This window comes from Leucoraja erinacea, chromosome 6, assembly GCF_028641065.1.
Source record: "Leucoraja erinacea ecotype New England chromosome 6, Leri_hhj_1, whole genome shotgun sequence".
Lineage (NCBI taxonomy): Eukaryota > Metazoa > Chordata > Chondrichthyes > Rajiformes > Rajidae > Leucoraja > Leucoraja erinaceus.
The window spans coordinates 82636489-82659956 of NC_073382.1; the positions used below are offsets into that span (position 1 = coordinate 82636489).

At 53.7% G+C, this 23468-nt stretch overlaps 1 protein-coding gene across 1 annotated transcript in view; it reads left to right on the top strand.

Moving 5' to 3' along the window:
* The window catches only part of LOC129698352 (tripartite motif-containing protein 3-like), a 43427-nt gene extending 20338 nt beyond the window's left edge, over positions 1 to 23089 (top strand). Inside the window, 8 exon segments of the mRNA XM_055637448.1 lie at positions 1016 to 1739; positions 2044 to 2103; positions 2106 to 2146; positions 5838 to 6005; positions 14249 to 14429; positions 16921 to 16991; positions 19932 to 20072; positions 22345 to 23089. Coding sequence (XP_055493423.1) covers positions 1016 to 1739; positions 2044 to 2103; positions 2106 to 2146; positions 5838 to 6005; positions 14249 to 14429; positions 16921 to 16991; positions 19932 to 20072; positions 22345 to 22497 — 1539 coding nt within the window. The 3' untranslated portion in view covers positions 22498 to 23089.
* Positions 23090 to 23468: the final 379 nt, after the last annotated feature.

The following is a 23468-nucleotide window of genomic DNA, read 5'->3' on the forward strand; positions in this document are numbered from 1 at the left end:
AGAGGTGCCGGAAGACTGGAGGGGGGGAAATGTTGTGCCTCTCTCTATTCAAGAAGGGCTGCAGGGAAAATGCTGGGAACTATAGGCTGGTGAGCTTAACACCTGTAGTTGGTAGGTTACTGGAGAGTATTGTGAGGGATAGGATATACAGGCATTTGGATGGGCAAGGGCTGATTAGGGACAGTCAGCATGGTTTTGTACGTGGGAGGTCGTGTCTCACAAATCTAATTGAGTTTCTTGAAGACGTGACCAAAATGGTTGATGAGGGCAGAGCAGTAGATGTTGTGTACATGGACTTAAGTAAGGTGTTCGACAAGGTTCCACATGGTAGGCTGCTCTGGAAGGTTAGATTTAATGGGATAGCTGAATAGATAGCAAATTGGCTCCACGGAAGGAAGCAGAGGGTGATGGTGGAAGGTTGCTGCTCAGACTGGAGGCCTGTGACTAGTGGTGTGCCTCAGGGTTCAGTGCTGGGCCACGTTACTGTTTGTCATCTACATCAATGATTTGGATGAGATCATACAGGGCAAGATTGGCAAGTTTGCTGATGATACAAAAGTGAGTGGTTTTGCAGATAGTGAAGATGGTTGTGAACGATCTTGCAGCAGGATCTGGATCAATTGGCCAGGCGGGCGGAGGAATGGTTGATGGAATTTAGTACAGAGAAGTGTGAGGTGTTGCATTTTGGGATGTCGAACAAGGGCAGGACCTACACTGGATGGTAGGCCTCTGGGTAGTGTTGTAGAGCAGAGGGATCTAGGAGTACAGGTTCATGGTTCCTTGAAGGTCGAGTCACAGGTAGATAAGGTGATCAAAAAGGCTTTTGGTAATTTGGCCTTCATCAGTCAGAGTATCGAGTACAGAAGTTGGGAGGTCATGTTGTAGTTGTATAAGACATTGGTGAGACCACAATTAGAATATTGTGTTCAGTTCTGGGCACTGTGTTATATGAAAGATCTCCCCCCCCCCCCGTGCCCAGGGTCCTGTAACCTCCCCACCCCCTCTGTGCCCGCAGGTCCTGGAGTCCCAGCTGCAGTTACTGGTCCAGGGTCGGGAGCGGATCCGGAGCAGCTCAGAGTTCACGGAGCAGGCCCTGCGTCAGGGCACGGAGGCGGAGGTGTTGCTGGTGAGGAAGCAGATGAACGAGACCCTGGGGGAGTTGGGACGGGAGGAGTTCCCGCTGCAGCCGCAGGAGAACCAGCACCTGGAGTGTGTGCTGGAGACGGAGGGTCTTCGCCGGTCGCTACAGGGTCTGGGCTCGCTGGTCACCACCAGCGCGGTGGGACGACAGACGGTGGGGTCCGGCGAGGGGCTGAGACAGGCCGTGGTGGGTCAGCCGACGGCCGTCACCGTCACCACCAAGGACAAGGACGGGGAGCTGGTGAAGACGGGCAGCGCGGCCGTAGTGGCCGAAGTGACGGCTCCGGACGGTTCCACCGCCCACGGCCATGTGGTGGACAACAGGAACGGCACCTACGAGCTGCTGTACACACTGCGGGTGGAAGGCGACCACCTCCTGTCTGTCACCCTGTATGGGCAGCCCATCCGTGGATCCCCCTTCCGTGTCCGAGCCGCACGGCCATGCGACCTCTCACAATCCCCCGACGATGTCCGGCGTCGAGTCAAGTCCCCCGGATCCGGGCACATCCGCCAGAAGGCCGTGCGGAGACCGGCCAGTATGTACAGCAGTGGCAAACGCAAAGACAACCCCATCGAGGATGAACTCATACATCGTGTCGGTTGAGTGGGGGGGGGGGGGGGGGGTTGTAGGGTGGGAGAGGGGGCAGGGAGGCCACTTGAAGGGAGCATGGAGGGGGGAGATAGGGTGTAGGGGGAGGGTCAAGCTGAAAGAAAACCTCATTGAGGACGAGCTTATCCACCATGGGGGTGGGGGGGGGGGGGGGAGGGGGGGGGGGTGGGGGAAGGGGGGAGAAGGAGAGGGGGGGGGGGGGTGGGGGAAGGCTATCCCATCGCAAGACAAACATGCACGTCATGCCCTGTACCCATGCCTGCACCTGGCTCTGACTGTGTTCCTGTCTACAGGCAGCAGAGGCCGTGAGAAGGGTGAGTTCAGCAACCTCCAGGGGATCTCTGCCTCCGGCAACACCGCATTGTGGTTGCCGATAGCAACAACCAGTGTATCCAGGTAACTGACCCCATTGTCCCGCCCCCACTGTCCCTGACTCCAACCCCCCCACTGTCCTGACCCCACGTCCTGACCCCACCCCCCCACTGTCCCTGACACCACTGTCCTGAACCCCACTGTCCTGACCCCACCCCCCCACTGTCCTGACCACACTGTCCTGACCCCCCCCCCCCACTGTCCTGACCCACACTGTCCTGACCCCACACTGTCCTGACCCCACCCCCCACTTCCTTCCCTGACCCCACTGTCCCTGACCCCACTGTCCTGACCCCCCCCCCCCCCTTACCCCACTGTCCTGACCCCACTGTCCTGACCCCACTGTCCTGACCCCACCCCCACTGTCTGTCCCCCTGACCCCACTGTCCTGACCCCACTGTCCTGACCCCACCCCCCCTACTGTCCTGACCCCACTGTCCTGACCCCACCCCCCCCACTGTCCGACCCCCCACTGTCCTGACCCCACTGTCCTGACCCCACCCCCCACTGTCCCTGACCCCACTGTCCTGACCCCCACCCCCCACTGTCCTGACCCCACCCCCCACTGTCCTGACCCCCTGTCCTGCCCCCCCCCCCCCACTGTCCTGACCCCACTGTCCCACTGTCCTGACCCCACTGTCCTGACCCCACTGTCCCTGACCCCACCCCCCACTGTCTGACCCCACCTGGTGACCCCCACTGTCCTGACCCCACCCCCCACTGTCCTGACCCCCCCCCCCACTGTCCCAACACCCCCACTGTCCTGACCCCACTGTCCTGACCCCACCCCCCACTGTCCTGACCCCCTGTCCTGACCCCCAACCCCCCACTGTCCTGACCCCAACCCCCCACTGTCCCTGACCCCACCCCCCACTGTCCTGACCCCCCACTGTCCTGACCCCCCCCCCACTGTCCTGACCCCACTGTCCTGACCGACCCCACCCCCCACGGTCCTGACCCCCACTGTCCTGACCCCACCCCCCCACTGTCCTGACCCCACTGTCCGGAACCCCACCCCCCACTGTCCCCCCCACCCCACCACTGTCCTGACCCCACTGTCCCGACCCCACTGTCCCGACCCCACTGTCCTGACCCCACACCCCCCCACTGTCCTGACCCCCCCACTGTCCCTACCCCACTGTCCCGACCCCACCACCCCACTGTCCCGACCCACACTGTCCCGACCCCCACTGTCCCTGACCCCACCCCACTGACCCCCACTGTCCCGACCCCACCCCCCCCCCTGTCCCTGACCCCACTGTCCCCACTGTCCCGACCCCCCCTGTCCCGACCCCACTGTCCCGACCCCACCCCCCCCCACTGTCCCGACCCCACCCCCCCCACTGTCCCGACCCCACTGTCCCCCCCACTGTCCCCCCTGTCCTGACCCCACCCCCCCACTGTCCCGACCCCACTGTCCCGACCCACTGTCCTGTCCCGACCACCCCCTGTCCCCGACGCCCACTGTCCTGACCCCACCCCCCCCACTGTCTCCGACCCCACTGTCCCGACCCCACTGTCCCGACCCCACTGTCCTGACCCCACCCCCCCCCACTGTCCCGACCGACCCCACTGTCCCGACCCCACTGTCCCCGACCCCACTGTCCCGACCCCCACCCCCCCACTGTCCCGACCCCGACTGTCCCGCCCCCCCCTCCCAACAACCACGTGTATCCCAACTGACCCACTCTGTCCCGACCCCACCCCCCGCACCTGTCCCGACCCCCCCACCACCCCTAACTACCCCTCCCGACGCCCCACTCCGACTCCGCCCCCCGACCCAACCCCCCCGCTGTCCCGACCCCACCCCACTGACCCCACCCCCCCCCTACTAACTGACCCACCCCCTCCCCCTAACCCTTGCCCCCACCCCCCCCCCCCTGTTCCGACCCCACCACACTGACCCCCACCCCCCTACTGTCCCAACCCCCACCCCCCCCCCCCCACGCTGTCCTGGACCCCTCTGTCCCGACCCCACTGTCCTGACCCCCACCCCACCGCCAGGTTGCTCACTGTCACCCTCTGTTTCTTGTCACGTGTACCCAGTTACAGTGAACAGCTGTCATGTGCCTGCTAACCGATCAGATCAGGTCATACCGAACATAAATACAATCGATCAAATACCACGCATCTATTGTGGCCAAGACGGAGGCTAGTGAGGTCGGGGTGGACAACACTAATGTACAGGGCAGTTGGAGGTCACGAGAGGCTGTGGCTATTGAAGAGCATGAAGAGCAGTCGGTCACTAGGTTGGACACCGTGGCTGGGGTCGTGGACTGAGAGGACGGCTGTGAATGTAACGAGCGGGGGGAGAGGTCAGCTGTAAAGATGTTCGGCACTTTGGCCTTCATCAGTCAGAGTATTGAGTATAGAAGTCGGGAGGTCATGTTGCTGTTGAATAAGACGTTGGTGAGACAGCATTTAGAATATTGTGTTCAGTTCTGGGCACCATGTTATAGGAAAGATATTGTCAAGCTGGACAGAGAAGATTTACGAGGATGTTGCCAGGACTAGAGGGTGTGAGCTACAGGGTGAGGTTGAGCAGGCTGGGTCTCTACTCCATGGAGCGCAGGAGGATGATGGGTAATCTTATAGAGGTGTATAAAACCATGAGAGGAATAGATCGGGTAGATGTACAGAGTCTCTTGCCCAGAGTAGGGGAATCGAGGACCAGAGGACGCAGGTTCAAGGTGAAGGGGAAAAGATTTAATAGGAATCTGAGGGGTATCTTTTTCACACAAAGGTTGGTGGGTGTATGGAACAAGCTGCCAGAGGAGGTAGTTGAGGCAGGGACTATCCCATTGTTTAAGAAACAGTTAGACAGGTACATGGATAGGACAGGTTTGGAGAGATATGGACCAAACTACAACACTACCCAGAGGCCGACTGTTCCTGCCCTTGTTCTACGCCCAAAAACTTCTCTGTATTAAATTCCATCAACCATTCAGTGCCCGTGTCCTTACCATGTGCGTGTGCCTGTGTGCATGTCTTTACCGTGTGCGTGTACTTGCAGTGTGCGTGTCTACCACGTGTGTGTGCTTGCCGTGTGTGTGTCTTTACCGTGTGCGTGTGCTTGCCGTGTGCGTGTCAGTACCGTGTGCTGGTGCTTGCCATGTGCGTGTCCTTGCCGCGTCTTTAATGTGTGCGTATCGTTACCATGTGCGTGTGCTTGCCGTGTGCGTGTCTTTACCGTGTGTGTCGTTGCAGTGTGCGTGTCTTTACAGTGTGTGTGTCTTTACCATGTGCGTGTCTTTACCGTGTGCTTGCCATGTGCGTGTCCTTACAGTGTGCGTATGTTTACTGTGTGCGTGTCTTTACTGTGTGCTTGCCGTGTGCGTGTGCTTGCCGTGTGTGTGTCCTTGCCATGTGCGTGTCTTTACCGTGTGCGTATCTTTATTGTGTGCGTGTCTTTACCGTGTGCTTGCTGTGTGTGTGTCCTTGCCGTGTGTGTGTCCTTGCCGTGTGCGTGTCTTTACCGTGTGTGTCATTGCAGTGTGCGTGTCTTTACCGTGTGTGTGTCTTTACCATGTGCGTGTCTTTACCGTGTGCTTGCCGTGTGCGTGTCCTTACAGTGTGTGTCTGTTTACTGTGCGTGTCTTTACCGTGTGCTTGCCGTGTGTGTGTGCTTGCCGTGTGTGTGTGCTTGCCGTGTGTGTGTCCTTGCCGTGTACGTGTCTTTACCGTGTGCGTGTGCTTGCCGTGTGGGTGCCCACAGGTGTTCTCCAATGACGGACAATTGAAGCTGCGTTTCGGGGTTCGGGGTCGGTCGCCGGGACAACTGCAGCGCCCCACCGGCGTGACCTTCCACCCCAACGGTGACATCATCGTGGCCGACTACGACAACCGATGGGTCAGCACCTTCGCTGCCGATGGCAAGTTCAAGGTGAGGGGGGTGGGGGGGTGGGGGGAGAGAGGGAGGGGGGAGCTGGGGTGGATCAACACCTTCAAGCCCATGCTAGGCTGCTCTGGAAGGTTAGATCGCGTGGGATCCAAGGAGAGATAGCTGAATGGATAGCAAATTGGCTCCATGTAAGGAAGCAGAGGGTGATGGTGGAAGGTTGCTGCTCAGACTGGAGGCCTGTGACTAGTGGTGGGCCTCAGGGTTTGGTGCTGGGCCCATTACTGTTTGTCATCTACATTCAAAACTCTTTAGATTCTGGAGCAGTTCCTGAGGATTGGAGGGTAGCAGTGGTGTGAGGTCACAGATACCCAATATTGACCTAAAATAGCAAGATTACAAAGAGATACCAGCTCCAGATATGACCCTATGAGGGTGGGAGCGGAGGGCATGTATTCCCTCAACGTTCCTCCTCATAAAATACAGATCAAACTTCAAACTGGTAAGTTCTCGTTTAATCTTACTATTTTACTTCGGAGTCACGTGAGGGACTCCATGAAGATTTCAAAGCTCTGTGACCTCACGCCCTGGAAATCCGAGTCCATGCTTCACAACTGCCTTGGTAGTTTGGGAGAAATTGTTAATGATTTCAAAAAACCAGAAACTTAATGCGAATTGTATAACGTAACAATAAATAATATTTATTAAATCAAATCATAACCCTTATTCCTCAGGGATAAATTATAACACGGAACTTAAAAGTTTCCCCGAAAACGACTCTATACCACTAAGTGGTTTATTATAGAATCTTTGAAATGTCCTCTCCGACGACCATCCTGCCGTCCTGAGGATTTGGTCCATGGAGACCTCAAGGCGTTTTGCTGCGGATGTAGCTGCCGCCCTAGTGGAGTGAGATTTAAAAACATTAGTGTCCACTCCTGCCTTATTTAAGCCATATTTAATCCATCTAGAAATAGTCTGAGTAGACACCCTTTTATAAGGTTTCCTATAGCTGATTAACAGCCCCATTTCTTTGCCTCTGACGGCCTTAGTCCGTTCAATATACAATAAAATATGTGTCATTACACAGAGGCGTTCGTCCTGCGGGTAAGCCAGAAATTCAAGGACTTGTCCTGCTGATCCTGGTCTGTTCTGTTTAACCAACTCCTGTATAACAAAGACCAACCGTCCTGCCATCTTAGAGAAACTATCCAGTCTCAACTTTTGCAGTGACTGGACCCTCTGTGCTGTAACCAACGCCATCAGCATAACCATTTTCCGAGTTAACATGTCCAGCGTCAATGCTGTGGCCGGCGACCAAGTTCTAAGCAAGTTGAGGACCACTCCTGCATCCCAGATCTGGGTATACCTAGGTTTAGGAGGTCTGGTGTTAAAGATTCCTCTCAACAATTTTATTACCAGCGGATGAGACCCCACTGACAGGTGATCTGATCCTTGCCACAAAAAGGTAGATAAAGCACTTCTCGCACTATTAATAGTGCTATAACCAAGTCCTTGGTAGTGCAGACTGGTGAGGAACTCCAGCACTGCCGGCACATTCTTATCCCTGTGGTCCAGATGATTATAACAACAGTAATTAATCCATTTTTTAATGTGACATAAGTATTGTTTCTGTGTTGACTTTCTTTGGGCTGCAGTAATCATATCCACCGTTCTACTGGATAGCCCCATGTCTCGTAGAGGTTCCTTCAAAGTCTACAAGCCAACAAATTAATATATTTATAACACGGATGGCTATCGTGGGTTACTGGATGCACCAGCAACTTATTACTATGTTTCAAGTGCATACATGGTTCCAAAACCATATCCTGTATCACCGAGAACCATGGTTGAGTAGGCCAATCAGGTACTATGAGAATCCCAGATGCCGAATCCTGTTGAATTTTCCTTAGTACCCGATTGATGAGGCAGAAAGGAGGAAATGCATATATGAACCATTTCCCCCAGTGCAGAGAAAAAGCGTCTGTAGCTTCTGCCCCAGGATCTGGTTCCCATGATACATACCTTGATAACTGGTGATTTAACCTGGATGCAAAAAGATCAATATCCGGTCTTCCATACTTTTCTATGATTACCCCGAAGACCTTTTTATTCAACATCCATTCTGTATTTTCATTAAATTTACGTGACCTGGCGTCCGCCACTGAATTTAGTACCCCTGGCAGGTACGTAGCCGATAACCAAATATCCCTTTGGATACACCATTGCCAAATTAAATTAGCCAACTTGTCACAAGATATTGATATATTTCCACCCATATGATTTATATATGCCACCACCGTGGTATTGTCTATCTGCAACCTAACATGCTGCTGGCTCATTCCTGAGCAAAAAGACTTTAGCCCATGAAATGCACTCAGCATTTCCAAATAATTTATACCCGTGGTGTTTAGTAGGTTAGCTTCTTGAATATTCCATCTCCCTCCACAGCTCGAGATGGTATCCGTAGCACCCCAACCAATTGCACTGGCATCTGTTTGTAATACCATAGACGGGTTATCAATAACTATTGGTTTGGAGCCATACTTAACATTGTGTTCCCACCATTGTAGTTCTTTTATAGCGTCAATTGTTAGCTCCATTGGCCTATCAAAATGGCCTCTATTCTTTTTAAGTGCTCTAATTTTGTCTCTCTGTAAGTTTTGGTAATGTAATGGTCCAAATTGTATGGCAGGAAAAGCAGCCACAATTTTCCCAATCATTCTGGCTACCCGTCTAATGGATGGCTTAACAGTATTAATAAGCTCTAAACAATCACTTTGTATCTCTGTGGCTTTCCCTAGAGGTAAAGTCACTAGCATATCAATTGAGTTAATGGTGAACCCCAGGTAATCCATTTTAGTTGATGGTGTTAAATTGGACTTAATTGGATGGATAATAAACCCCAGGTGTTGAAACAATTGCTTGGTGGCCTCCACTGCCTGACATGCCAATTCATAAGTTTTCCCCACTATAAGGATGTCATCCAAATATGCCATTACTCTATGATTTTGTTGTCGCAGCAGTGCCAAGGCTGGTTTTAGAATTTTTGTAAACAACCTGGGCGCAGACGTAAGTCCATTTGGCAAAGCCTTATACTGCCAAAGCTGTCCCATCCAATTAAATTTCAAAAACCTCCTGTGTCTATATCTAATGGGTATTGTATAGTAAGCATCCTTAAGGTCAATACTTGCCATAAAATAGCCTTTAGACACTAAGTCTATAGCAGTGCTAAACGTATCCATTTTAAAATGAACATATTGCACAAAATTATTAAGTGTTGACAAATCAATAATAACTCGACAACCCCCATCTTTCTTATTCCTAATAAATATGTTGGATACAAACTCCTGTTTTTCAGGTTTGGTTTGTTCAATGACTCCTTGATTAAATAATCTTTTTATTTCTATGTGAGCTTTCGCTTGTTCTAATTTAGTAAGTATATATTTCCTGTCCGGTGTATGTTGTACTGGAGGGTTATGTTCATGGATAAACTCTATGAGATATCCCTTAATACTGCTAAGGATAAATCTGTCCTTAGTTATACTGCACCATGCTTGCAAATGAAATTGCAATACCCCTCCAACCTCCGTGCTCCCTACAACTTTCGGAGCCGCAGATTCACCTACCTCCATGGTTATCGGTGATAATTTATTTATTTTCTTGTTTTGGTGCGCTGATGTGGAGGCCCTTGATGTTGGGTATACGATGGCTGCTGATGTACTGGCTTCCGCATTTTCCACTGCGGACGTCCCGGGCCAAACCCTAAAAAAGGACGCTGTTGCCTCTGTGGGCTCCTCTCTTTCCAATTCCTGGTGGTATTAAATTGGCCACCCTTTCTAGGACGCCCATAGGGTTGATACCTTCTACCTAGGTACCCCTTCGCTGCCCTTATCAGCCCCAAAGTCCTGGCCTCCTCATCCAACTCTTTGACCTGCTTAGACAAGTCTCCACCAAATAGAAGCGTTTGAGGTTTAATATCCCTCTCCTTGCACAAGACCGCGAATTTAGGGTCAAGTACCGGCTGAATAGCTCCCTTCCTTAAGTTATTCAATTCAAACTGCACATTACACAGTAATGCTAATGCATCCTTTTGGTCGCTATTCATTTCCACATTCTCAAAGGAACGGGCCAGAGCTGTGAGCCCCGCTGTGAGACTCTTGAGGGCGTTTTGGACCTTAAGATCCTGATTTCTGATACCGCCCCCCACATGCTTCCAAATACGCTTGTTAACACTGGCTACATGCAGCGCATTACAATTCCTAGGTGGTAAATGCCTTGCCAATACTTCAGCCATCGTATTAGCCTGCAACTGGTGTGTGGACATGTATTCGATACTTGCAGCCATCCTTTCCTCGAGGTCCTTGCCGGTCTGCTGCTGCTGAAAATACTGTCCCACCATATCCAGTAAGTTATGCTCCCTCCCTTCAATGGGAGAAGCCGAATCCACCTCTTGCTCCGATTGTGAGCTCATCAGACTTTCAATATCCCCCTCAGAGGAGTCTGAGATATCTTGCAGCCCTTTAAGGGAACCTGCTGTGGGGCTTACATAGTGCCCACTGTGGCTATCCTCCCTCTCACGGAGCCTGCCACGTAGGACAATTTCGTCCAGCAGCCGCTCCAGCCGACTTTCGCGCTCTCGGGCGCTGGTCGATCGCGGGTGCTTCCCGGGCCGCTCCAACCGACTTCCGTGCACTCGGGCACTAGTCGCTCGCGGTACCCGTTGCCGGTCCCCATGCCTTCCTGCACTGGTCGCTCCCGGCCGCTCCATATTATCCTGCCGCCCTTCCCGACCCCGGTACTCACGAGCACCTGTCGTCGGCGGCTGGACATCCATCCACTGATAGCGGCTTTCCAGCTCCGTAGGGCTGGCCGCTCCTGGCTGCTCCATATCCCGCAGCTGCTCCTCAGTTCCCCTGAACTGGTAAGGACTGTCTCCACCACCCGAATTAAGGTGGTGGGACTTACGTTTTGCCTTCCCGCCCGGTCGAGAAATCGATTTAGCCGGCGCGGGGCTCAAGTCGGGCATCACAGGTTCCTCCATGGATAACACCTGTGGCAACGGCTGCTGCTGCTGCAGGTCCCCGGCTCCTTCCCGACTCATTTGCTGCTTCCTCACCGACTTTCTTGTAGGCACTCTGTCCATTCCTAAAACAAGTTAGAAATGCAGAGTCACTTACCTGCCGTTCGTCGGCTTTTATTCTCCCATTCACGGGGACGTCCTCCCCAGGTGCGACTCGTTCATGCGTTGTTTGCGATATGGCACGCATGCGCTGTGGGCGGGCTTCTTCATGGAGTCCCTCACGGAACTGGCTGGCAAACAGGAAGCAAAGAGTAGGAGTAAACGGTTTCTTTTCACAATGGCAGGCAGTGACTAGTGGGGTACCGCAAGGCTCAGTTCTGGGACCCCAGCTATTTACGATATATATTAATGATTTGGACGAGGGAATTGAATGCAACATCTCCAAGTTTGCGGATGACACGAAGCTGGGAGGCAGTGTTAGCTGTGAGGAGGATGCTAGGAGGCTGCAAGGTGACTTGGATAGACTGGGTGAGTGGGCAAATGCATGGCAGATGCAGTATAATGTGGATAAATGTGAAGTTATCCACTTTGGTGGCAAAAACAGGAAAGTAGATTATTATCTGAATGGTGGCCGATTAGGAAAGAGTGAGATGCAACGAGACCTGGGTGTCATGGTACACCAGTCATTAAAAGTAGGCATGCAGGTGCAGCAGGCAGTGAAGAAGGAGAATGGTATGTTAGCATTCATAGCAAAAGGATTTGAGTATAGGAGCAGGGAGGTTCTACTGCAGTTGTACAGGGTCTTGGTGAGACCACACCTGGAGTATTGCGTACAGTTTTGGTCCCCTAATCTGAGGAAAGACATTCTTGCCATAGAGGGAGTACAGAGAAGGTTCACCAGACTGATTCCTGGGATGTCAGGACTTTCATATGAAGAAAGACTGGATAGACTCGGCTTGTACTCGCTAGAATTTAGAAGCTTGAGGGGGATCTTATAGAAACTTACAAAATTCTTAAGGGGTTGGACAGGCTAGATGCAGGAAAATTGTTCCCAATGTTGGGGAAGTCCAGAACAAGTGGTCACAGTTTAAGGATAAGGGGGAATTTTTTTAGGACCGAGATGAGGAAAACTTTTTTCACACAGAGAGTGGTGAATCTCTGGAATTCTCTGCCGCAGAAGGTAGTTGAGGCCAGTTCATTGGCTATATTTAAGAGGGAGTTAAATGTGGCCCTTGTGGCTAAAGGGATCAGGGGGTATGGAGAGAAGGCAGGCACAGGATACTGAGTTGGATGAACAGCCATGATCATATTGAATGGCGGTGCAGGCTCGAAGGGCTGAATGGCCTACTCCTGCACCTATTTTCTATGTTTCTATGTTTCAATGATTTGGATGAGAACATACAGGGCAAGATTAGCAAGTTTGCTGATGATACAAAAGTGAGTGGTTTTGCAGATAGTGAAGATGGTTGTGAACGATTGCAGCAGGATCTGGATCGATTGGCCAGGTGGGCGGAGGAATGGTTGATGGAATTTTATACAGAGAAGTGTGAGGTGTTGCATTTTGGGATGTCGAACAAGGGCAGGACCTACACAGTGAATGGTAGGCCTCTGGGCAGTGTTGTAGAGCAGAGGGATCTAGTATAGGTGCATGGTTCCTTGAAGGTCGAGTCGCAGGCAGATAAGGTGGTCAAAAAGGCTTTTGGCACTTTGGCCTTCATCAGTCAGAGTATTGAGTATAGACATTGGGAGGTCTTGTTGCAGTTTCAGGTGCTGGGCCCGTTACTAGTTATATCAATGATTTGGATATGATTGTACAAGGCATGGTTTAGTAAGTTTGCTGATGACACTAAAGTGGATTGTAGATAGTGATGATGGTGATCAATATTTACTGCACGATCTGTATCTAAACTAAAGATCTTGGGGATCAGCTCGGATGGGCTGAGGAATAGTTGATGGAGTTTAATGCAAATCAATGTGAGTTGCTGTGTTTCGGGAAATCAAACCAGGGCCGGACACTTGTGCATTTACGAGGATGTTGCTGGGACGCAAGGGTGTGAGCTACAGGGAGAGGCTGGTGCAGGCTAGAACTTTTTTCCTCACAACGTAGGTGGATGAGGGGAGATCTTATGGAGGTGTATAAAATCATGCGAGGAATAGATCGGGTAGATGCACAGAGTCTCTTGCCCAGGGCAGGGGAATCGAGGACCAGAGGACATAAGTTTGAAGTGAGAGAGGAAAGATTTAATAGGAACCTGAGGGGCAACCTTTCCACACAGAGGGTGGTGGGTGTATGGAGCGAGCTGCTGGAGGAGGTAGTTGAGGCTGGGACTATCACAACAGGTACATGGAGGGATATGGGCCAAACGCTGGCAGGTGGGACTAGTGTAGATGGGACACGTTGGTCGGCATCGGCAAGTTGGGCCAAAGGGTCTGTTTCCACACTGTATCACTTCATGACGCACTCTCTCCCTCTCTCTCACTACCCCCATTCGCATCCCCTCTCTCCCCTCCCCCTCTCCCCTCCCCTCCTCTCCCTTCCCCTCTCTCCCCCCCTCTCCCCCCCCCCCTCTCCCCCCCCCCCTCTCTCCCCCCCCCCTCTCTCCCCCCTCTCTCCCCCCCCCTCTCTCTCTCCCCCCTCTCTCCCCCCTCTCTCCCCCCCCCTCTCTCCCCTCTCTCTCCCCCCTCTCCCCCCCCCCTCCCTCCCCCCCCCCTCTCTCCCCCCCTCTCTCCCCCCTCTCTCTCTCTTCCCTCTCCCCTCTCTCACCATCTCCCTCTCCCACCCCTCTCCCCCTCTCTCCCCCCCCTCTCTCTCTCCTCTCTTTTTCCCTCCCTCCCTCGCCCCCCCCCCCCCTCTCCCTCTCTCTCCTCCCCCCCTCTCTCCCCCTCCCTCTCCCCCCTCTCTCCCCCCCTCCCCCCCTCTCCCCCCTCTCTCCCCCTCTCTCTCCCCCCCTCTCTCTCCCCTCTCTTCTCCCTCTCTCTCTCTCTCCCCTCCCTCTCTCTCTTCCCTCTCTCTCCCCCCTCTCTCCCTCTCTCTCTCTCTATTCCCCTCTCTCCCCCCCTCTCTCTCCCCTCTCTCTCCTCCTCCTCTCCCCCCCTCTCTCCCCCCTCTCTCTCCCCCCTCTCTCCCTCTCTCCCTTCCCCTCTCTCCCCCCTCTCTCCCCCCTCTCTGTCCCCCTCTCTCCCCCCTCCTCTCTCTCCCTCCCCCCTCCTCTCTCCCCTCCTCTCCTCCTCTCTCCCCTCCTCCCCCTCCCCTCCTCTCCTGCAGAGTAAGATAGGTGCGGGCAAGTTGTTGGGACCGAAGGGCGTTGCCGTTGACCGTAACGGCCACCTGATCGTGGTGGACAACAAGGCTTGCAGTGTCTTCATCTTCCAGTCCAACGGGAAGCTGGTGACACGGTTTGGTGCGCGGGGAACTGCAGACAGACAGTTTGCAGGTACACTGGATGGTAATAACTCCCCAATGTCTCCACTCTCTGCCTCACTGGCCCACGTCTGCTGCACCATGCACCATAGTACAGCACCCAAACTGGCCCTTCGGCCCACCTCATTCATACCCACCCACCATGCTGCTTCGCCAGGCTAGTCCCATACGTCTGCATGTCCCTCTACACCTTCCCCACCCATTACAGACAAAAAGCAAACTCAATGCTAGCATTTATTTCAAGAGAGCTTGTGCACAAAAACAGGAATGTAATGCTGAGGCTCTATAAGGTGCTGGTCAGGCCACATTTGGAATATTGTGAGCAGTTTTGGGCACCATATCTGAGGAAGGATGTGTCGGCTCTGGAGAGGGTCCAGAGCAGGTTTACAAGAACAATCGCACGATTCAGCGGGTTAACCTATGATGAGCGTTTGGCGGCACTGGGCCTGTACTCGCTGGAGTTTAGAAGGATGAGGGGGAACTTCATTGAAACTTACAAAATAGTGAAAGGCTTGGTTAGAGTGGATGTGGAGAGGATGTTTCCACCAGTGGGAGAGTCTAGGACCAGAGGTCACAGCCTCAGAATTAAAGGACGTTCTTTTAGGAAGGAGATGAGGAGGAATTTCTTTAGTCAGAGGGTGGTGAATCTGTGGAATTCTTTGCCACAGACGGCTGTGGAGGCCATAAGTCAGTGGGTATATTTACGGCAGAGATAGATAGATTCTTGATTAGTGCGGGTGTCAGAGGTTATGGGGAGAAGGCAGGAGAATGGGGTTAGGAAGGAGAGATAGATCAGCCATGATTGAATGGCGGAGTAGACTTGATGGGCCGAATGGCCTAATTCTGCTCCTATTCCTTATGAGTTTAGAGATACAAAGTGGATATAGGCCCTTTATCCCACGGAGTCGGCAATCACCCTGTATACTAGCACTATCCTACACACATTGGGGACTGTAATCTGCAATTACAGAAGCTAGATCCAGATACCCAGCATCCTCTGTCTGAACAACGTACCCTCAGATCTACCGTGTACCTCCACTGCTCTGGTCCCCTGTCCCAGGAACAAGACTGTGACATGAGCACTGGTCAGTACAACACAGCGACAGGCCCTTCAGCCCATCATGTGCGTGCCAAATCAAGCTGACCCACATCTGTCCGCACCTGCCTATCCATCCTGAGTCTGAAGAAGGGTCTCGACCCGAGTCGTCACCCATTCCTTCTCCCCAGAGACGCTGCCTGTCCCGCTGAGTTACTCCAGCATTCTGTGTCTATCGTTGGATTAAACCAGCATCTGCAGTTCCTCGCTCCGCGTTTTCCACATCTACTCTATTCAGGCCTTTCACTATTCTGTACGTTTCAATGAGGTGTCCCCTCATCCTTCTAAACTCCAGCGAGTACAGGCCCAGTGCCGCCAAACGCTCATCATAGGTTAGAAACATAGAAAATAGGTGCAGGAGTAGGCCATTCGGCCCTTCGAGCCTGCCCCGCCATTCAATATGATCATGGCTGATCATCCAACTCAGTATCCCGTACCTGCCTTCTCTCCATACTCCCTAATCCCTTTAGCCACAAGGACCACATCTAACTCCCTCTTAAATATAGCCAATGAACTGTGGCCTCAACTACCTTCTATGGCAGAGAATTTCCACAGATTCACCACTCACTGTGTCACTTTCTCATCTCCGTCCTAAAAGATTTCTCCCTTATCCTTAAACTGTGACCCCTTGTCCTGGACTTCCCCAACATCGGGAACAATCTTCCTGCATCTAGCCTGTCCAACCCCTTAAGAATTTTGTAACTTTCTATAAGATCGCCCCTCAATCTCCTAAATTCTAGCGAGTACAAGCCGAGTCTGTCCAGTCTTTCTTCATATGAAAGTCCTGACATCCCAGGAATCAGTCTGGTGAACCTACTCTGCTCTCCCTCCATGGCAATAATGTCCTTCCTCAGATTTGGAGACCAAAACTGTACGCAATGCTCCAGGTGTGGTCTCACCAAGGTTAACCCACTCATTGCTGGGATCATTCTTGTAAACCTCCTCTGGACCCTCTCCAGAGCCGGCACATCCTTCCTCAGATACGGGGCCCAAAACTGCTCACAATTTGCTCACGTCACCAGTGATCAGGTCTCTCCTCGACCTCTGACGTTCCACAGCGAACAACCCGTCCGTTCCCAGCGCTCCGTGTGGCTAAAACCCTTCAATTCCGGTATAACTCCACTCAACTCCTTGGCACCTTTCCAAAGCCACCACCCTGTCCCAGGAATGGGGTGACAAAAACTGCACGCAGTACCCCAGCTGTGGCTGGGACAGTCACTGGTCACTGGACCCACGTCCCGGGGTTGATGAGATGGGGGGGTGGGGGGGGGGAGGGTCTGGGAGGAGGTGGACTGTGACTACTTGGAAAGTACTGTGACTTTCTCTGTCTCTCTCTGTCTCTCTGTCTCTCTCTGTCTCTTTCTTCCCCTCTCTCTCCCTCTCTCTCCCCACCCCCCCCCTCTCCCCTCCCCCCCGACAGGGCCGCACTTTGTTGCCGTCAACAACAAGAACGAGATCCTGGTGACTGATTTCCACAACCACTCAGTGAAGGTGAGCTGTCCGTGGGGCCGCGGGCAAACATAGAACAATAGGTGCAGGAGTAGGCCATTCGGCCCTTCAATGTGCCAGCAACGCCATTCAATGTGATCATGGCTGATCATCCACAATCAGTACCCCGTTCCTGCCTTTTCCCCATATCCCTTGAATCTTTTAGCCCCAAGAGCTAAATCTAACTCTCTCTTGAAAACATCCAATGAATCGGCCTCCACTGCCTTCTGTGGCAGTGAATTACGCAGATTCACATCTCAGTTCTAAATGTCCGACCCCTTATTCTTAAGCTGTGACCCCTGGTTCTGGACTCTCCCAACATCAGGAACATTTTCCCTGCATCTAGCCTGTTCAATCCTTTAAGAATTTTATATGTTTCTTGCCATAGAGGGAGTGCAGAGAAGGTTCACCAGACTGATTCCTGGGATGTCAGGACTGTCTTATGAAGAAAGACTGGATAGACTTGGTTTATACTCTCTAGAATTTAGGAGATTGAGAGGGGATCTTATAAAAACTTACAAAATTCTTAAGGGGTTGGACAGGCTAGATGCAGGAAGATTGCTCCCGATGTTGGGGAAGTCCAGGACAAGGGGTCACAGCTTAAGGATAAGGGGGAAATCTTTTAAAACCGAGATGAGAAGAACTTTTTTCACACAGAGAGTGGTGAATCTCTGGAATTCTCTGCCGCAGAGGGTAGTTGAGGCCAGTTCATTGGCTATATTTAAGAGGGAGTTAGATGTGGCCCTTGTGGCTAAGGGGATCAGGGGGTATGGAGAGAAGGCAGGTACGGGATACTGAGTTGGATGATCAGCCATGATCATATTGAATAGCGGTGCAGGCTCGAAGGGCCGAATGGCCTACTCCTGCACCTAATTTCTATGTTTCTATGTAAGATCCCCTCCCATCCTAAATTTAAGTGGATACTTCCCTCCCCGTCCCTCCCCCCCTCTCCCTCTACTCTGCCCCCCCCCCCTCTCCCCCCCCCCCCTCCTCCCCCCCCCCCCCCCCTGTGTGTGTGTGGCGTGGTTAGTGTGTGTGTGATGCAGCTTCCCCCCCCCCCCCCCCCCCCCCCCCCCCCGACTACAACGGCGCATTGAGGGGACGAGTCCCACTTGGTCTAGTGTTTCTATAAGGTTCCCTCTCATTCTTCACACTTCTGGTAAATACAAGCCCAGTCTTTCATCATATGACAGTCCCGCCATCCTGGGAATTAACCTTGTAAACCTACGCTGCACTCCCTCAATAGCAAGAATGTCCTTCCTCAAATTAGGGGACCAAAATTGCACACAATACTCCAGGTGCAGTCTCACTCAGGCCCTGTACAACTGCAATAGGACCTTTTTACTCCTAAACTCAAATCCTCCCGCAATGAAGGCCAACATGCCATTCGCTTTCTTCACTGCCTGCTGTACCAGCAGGTTTACTTTCAGTGACTGATGTACAAGCACACCCATTTCCCGTTGTACTTCCCCTTTTCCTAATCTGACACCATTCAGATAATAATCTGCCTTCCTGTTCTTGCCACCAAAGTGGATAACCTCACATTTATCCACATTAAACTGCATCTGCCATGCGTCTGCCCACTCCCCCAACCTGACCAAGTCACCCGGCATCTCCCACTGTGCTGAACCTGCTCGCATTAAACTCCATCTGCCATTTCTCTGCCCATTTCTGCTGCTGATCTATATCCCGCTGAATACTTGACAGCCGTCCTCACAGTCAGTCTGTGACCCCAGCAATCTTAGTGTCATCTGCGGATGTCGTTAGTGTCATTTGTGGATGATCAGCCATGATCACATTGAATGGCGGTGCTGGCTTGAAGGGCCGAATGGCCTACTCTTGCACCTATTGCCTATTGTGTAAACTTACTCATCAACCCGTCTACATTTACAGCCAAGCTGTTTGTATTTGCCACAAACAGCAGAGGTCCCAGACAAGATCCCTGGGGAACTCCACGGGTCACAGACCTCCAGCCACTAGCAGTCAGCCCGTTCCACTCAGTCACAAGGGGGAGAAATTGAAACATCACCTTTCCATGTTCTCCAGAGATGCTGCCTGAAGTTACTCCAGCAATTTGTGTCTTGTTTAGTCAGTTTTAGTTTAGTTTAGTTCAGAGATACAACGCGGAAACAGGCCCTTCAGGCCACCGAGTCTGTGCCGACCAGCGATCCCCGCACATGAACACGACACACAATGGGGACACATTACAATAGCTCACACCCTCTACTCCCGGCAACATCCTCGTAAATCTTCTCTGTATCCTTTCCAGCTTGGACCAACTTACAGAAACCAATTAACTTACAAACATGTACGTCTTTGGAATGTGGGAGGAAAACCCACGCAGGTCACGGGGAGAACATACAAACTCTGTACAGACAGCACCCGTAGTCAGGATCGAACCCGGGTCTCTGGCGCTGCGAGGCAGCAGCTCCACCCGCTGCGCCACCGTGCCGCCCACGGAGTTCATGTAGGAAGTGTGAAGTAGCGCACGAGTCAAGACGGAGCTTGTCGTGACGGGGAGACGGGGGCCAGCGGTCCCTCTGCAATAAGGTCAATGGTGCATTACTCAATCTAACATCACCCCTGACTCCACTGACCCCAGTGCTGACTGGCACTGACCCTATGCTCACAGGTTGATGGGTCAGTTGCGGCCTCCAGCCCACATGCACTGGCTGTGACCCTGCCGTGACCTCTCCCATGGGGCCGTGACCTCTCCCATGGATCTGTGACCTCTTCCCATGGGTCCGTGACCTCTCCCCCCCCCTGGGTCCGTGACCTCTCCCCTGTGGCCGTGACTTCTCCCCTGGGTCCGTGCGGGCGGGTGGGGTAGGGGTTACGGTGACGGGTGGTGTAGGGGTTCGGGTGAACCCCCCCTTTCCCCGGGCTGCTGGGCCTGTGGTCTGTGGTCTGCGCGGCCGACTGATCCTGTGCTGCTTCCCGCAGGTTTATAACTCCGACGGGGAATTCCTCTTCAAGTTCGGGTCCCACGGCGAGGGCAACGGTCAGTTCAACGCCCCCACGGGGGTGGCCGTCGATGCCAATGGCAACATCATCATCGCTGACTGGGGCAACAGCCGGATACAGGTGGGGGGCAAGAGGGGGCGTGACCCCGTGATCCTGGGAGGGTGCGTGACCCCGTGACCCTGGAAGTGTGTGTGGCCCTGGGAGTGTGTGTGACCCCGTGACCCTGGGAGTGTGTGACCCCCGTGACCCTGTGTGTGACCCCATGACCCAGCGAGTGTGTGACCCCGTGATCCTGCGAGTGTGCGTGACCCTGGGAGTGTGTGTGACCCCGTGACCCTGAGTGTGTGTGACCCCGTGACCCTGCGAGTGTGACCCCGTGACCCTGCGAGTGTGTGACCCCGTGACCCTGCGAGTGTGTGACCCCGTGACCCTGCGAGTGCGTGACCCTGGGAGTGTGTGTGACCCCGTGACCCTGGGGAGTGTGTGTGACACCGTGACCCTGGGAGTGTGTGACCCCGTGACCCTGCGAGTGTGTGACCCCGTGACCCTGCGAGTGCGTGACCCTGGGAGTGTGTGTGACCCCGTGACCCTGGGAGTGTGTCTGACCCGTGACCCTGGGAGTGTGTGACCCCGTGACCCTGCGAGTTTGTGACCCCGTGACCCTGCGATTGTGTGACCCTGCGAATGTGCGTGACCTGGGAGTGTGTGTGACCCCATGACCCTGGGAGTGTGTGACCCCATGACCCTGGGAGTGCGTGACCCAGTGACCCTGGGAGTGTGCGTGAACCGTTGACCCTGGGAGTGTGCGTGAACCCTTGACCCCGGGAGTGTGTATGACCCTGTGACCCCGGGAGTACATGTGACCCCGTGACCCCAGGAGTGTACGTGACCCCAGGAGTGTGTGTGACCCTGGGAGTGTGTGTGACCCCGTGACCCCAGGAGTGCATGTGACCCCGTGACCCCAGGAGTGTATGTGACCCCCTGACCCCGGGAGTGTGCCTGACCCCTGGAGCGTGTTGTTTGGGTTGGATGTCGTGGAATCAAGTGTGCAGAGGAGTGGTTAGTTTGCAACTCTTCACTGTTCGCTCACTTGTGACAGGAAGGCTGTTCAGCCCATCGAGCTTATACTAGCTTTGAGCAATCCATTCTGACCCTGGCCCCCATTGTGTATGTGTTACTGTCGCTGCCACCAGCACCCACATTCCGCACTAATGGATCATTAACTGAGGATCTCGCTGCCAGCTCAACCACCCCACCTACAATAGACACGCCTGTCTGAGCTCGGCCCATATCTCTCCAAACCTGTTCCTGTACATGTACCTGTCCAACTATCTTTTAGGTGTTGTTATAGCACCTTCATAAGGTCATCAGTGATAGGAGCAGAGTTAGGCCATTCGGCCCATCAAGCCTACTCCGCCATTTACTCATGCCTGATCTATCTCTCCCTCTCAACCCCATTCTCCTGCCTTCTCCCCGTAGCCTCTGATACCCGTATTAATCAAGAATCTATCTGTCTCTGCCTTAAAAATATCCACTGACTTTGCCTCCACAGCTGTCTGTGGCAAAGAATTCCACAGATTCACCTGCCATGGATTGCTCCGTGTCTCCTTTCTAAAGGTACACACGTTTATTCTGAGGCTGTGATCTCTGCTGCTAGACTCTCCCACTAGTGGAAACATCCTCTCCACATCCACTCTATCCAGGCCTTTCACTATTCTGTACGTTTCAATGAGGTGCCGCCCCATTCTTATTAACTCCAGCAAGTACAGGCCCAGTGCCGACAAACGCTCATCATATGTTAACCCACTCATTCCTGGGGTCATCCTTGTAAACCTCCTCTGGACCCTCTCCAGAGCCGGCACATCCTTCCTCAGATACGGTGCCCAAAATTGCTCACAATATTCCAAATACGGCCTGACCAGCGCCTTATAGAGCCTCAGCATTACATCCCTGTTTTTGTTTTCTAACCCTCTCAATATAAATGCTAGCATTATGTTTCCTTTCTTTACTACCAATTTGACTTGCAAATTAACCTTTTGGGAATTCTGCACCAGCACTTCCCTTTGCACCTCCGATTTTTGGATTCTTTCCCCATTTAGAAAATAGTGTATCCACGCTTGTATCTGGTCTTTGATACCGTGGGCTCTCGCCTTCCACAGCCGCCTGAAGTGTGGCACCTTATCACAGGTTTTCTGAAAATCTAGGTCAACAACATCCACTGACTCCTTTCTCTGTCCAGCTATTTACTTCCTCAAAGAATTCCAAACTTCCTCCTCTGGCTGCTGCTTCCATCCGCTCAGCTGCTGAGGACATGGATAGATGATGTTCCTGGTCGGGATCCTTCCTCAGACACGGTTCTGTGGCTTCCACGTGCTGTTCTCTCTCCCCGCAGGTCTTTGACAGCTCGGGCTCCTTCCTGTCATACATCAACACCGCCGCGGACCCCCTGTATGGACCCCAGGGTCTGGCCCTTACCTCCGACGGGCACGTGGCTGTGGCCGACTCTGGCAACCACTGCTTCAAGGTTTACCGGTACCTGCAGTGATGGTGCAGTGGGAACGGGCACCCCAGTCCGTGGAGCGTGTGGGACAGAAGCTGTACCTGTAAATATACCTGGGCCAGGCCGGGTTAGCACCTGTGCTTGTAAATACACCTGGAGTGGCCCGGACCAGCCCAGTAAAAGGCCTGGCACAAGAGCAGGGGTTCTAAATCACCTGGATAAGTCCGGGCCAGGACTTGTAGCTGCAAACATATATGGACCGACCCAGGACAGCACCTGGGCTTGTAAATATACCTGGAGCGGCCCGGACTGGCCCAGGACAGGATCTGGGGACCTAAATACACGTGGACCAGCAGGGACTGTCCCAGGACAGGGCTGTACCTGTAGCTGTAAATAAACTCAGACTGGTTCGGGAGAGGCGGAGAGAGGTGGCCTGCTCACACCCACTGACTACTCTGGGCTTCTGGCCACTGGCTGACCATCAGACTGACCGCCGGCCTTCGAACCGCACCGGGACACGCCCCCACATGCCAAGCTCCCGCCGGTGAACCTGGGCCCCAGGACCACTCACCGCAGGAGGAAGGGACCAGGGCAGACCCCCCTCCCCCCACTGACCCACCCCCCCCTCACTGGCCCCCCTCCCCCACTGGTACCCCCCCCCTCACTGGCCCCCCCCTCCACTCACTGGCCCCCCTTCTCCCACTGACCCCCCTCCCCCCCCCCTCACTGACCCATCCCCCTCACTGCCCCCCCCCCCCACTGACCCACCCCCACTGACCCACCCCCTCACTCACCCCCCCCCCCCCCCCCCCCCTCACTGACCCACCCCACTCACTGGCCCCCCCCCCCCTCACTGGCCCCCCCCCTCACTGGCCCCCCCCTCCCCCACTGACCCCTCCTCCCCCACTGACCCCCCTCCCCCCCTCCCCCACTGACCCCCCCACCCCCCTCCCTCCCTGGCCCCCCTCCCCACCCACTGACCCCCCCTCCCCCACTGACCCCCCCTCACTGGCCCC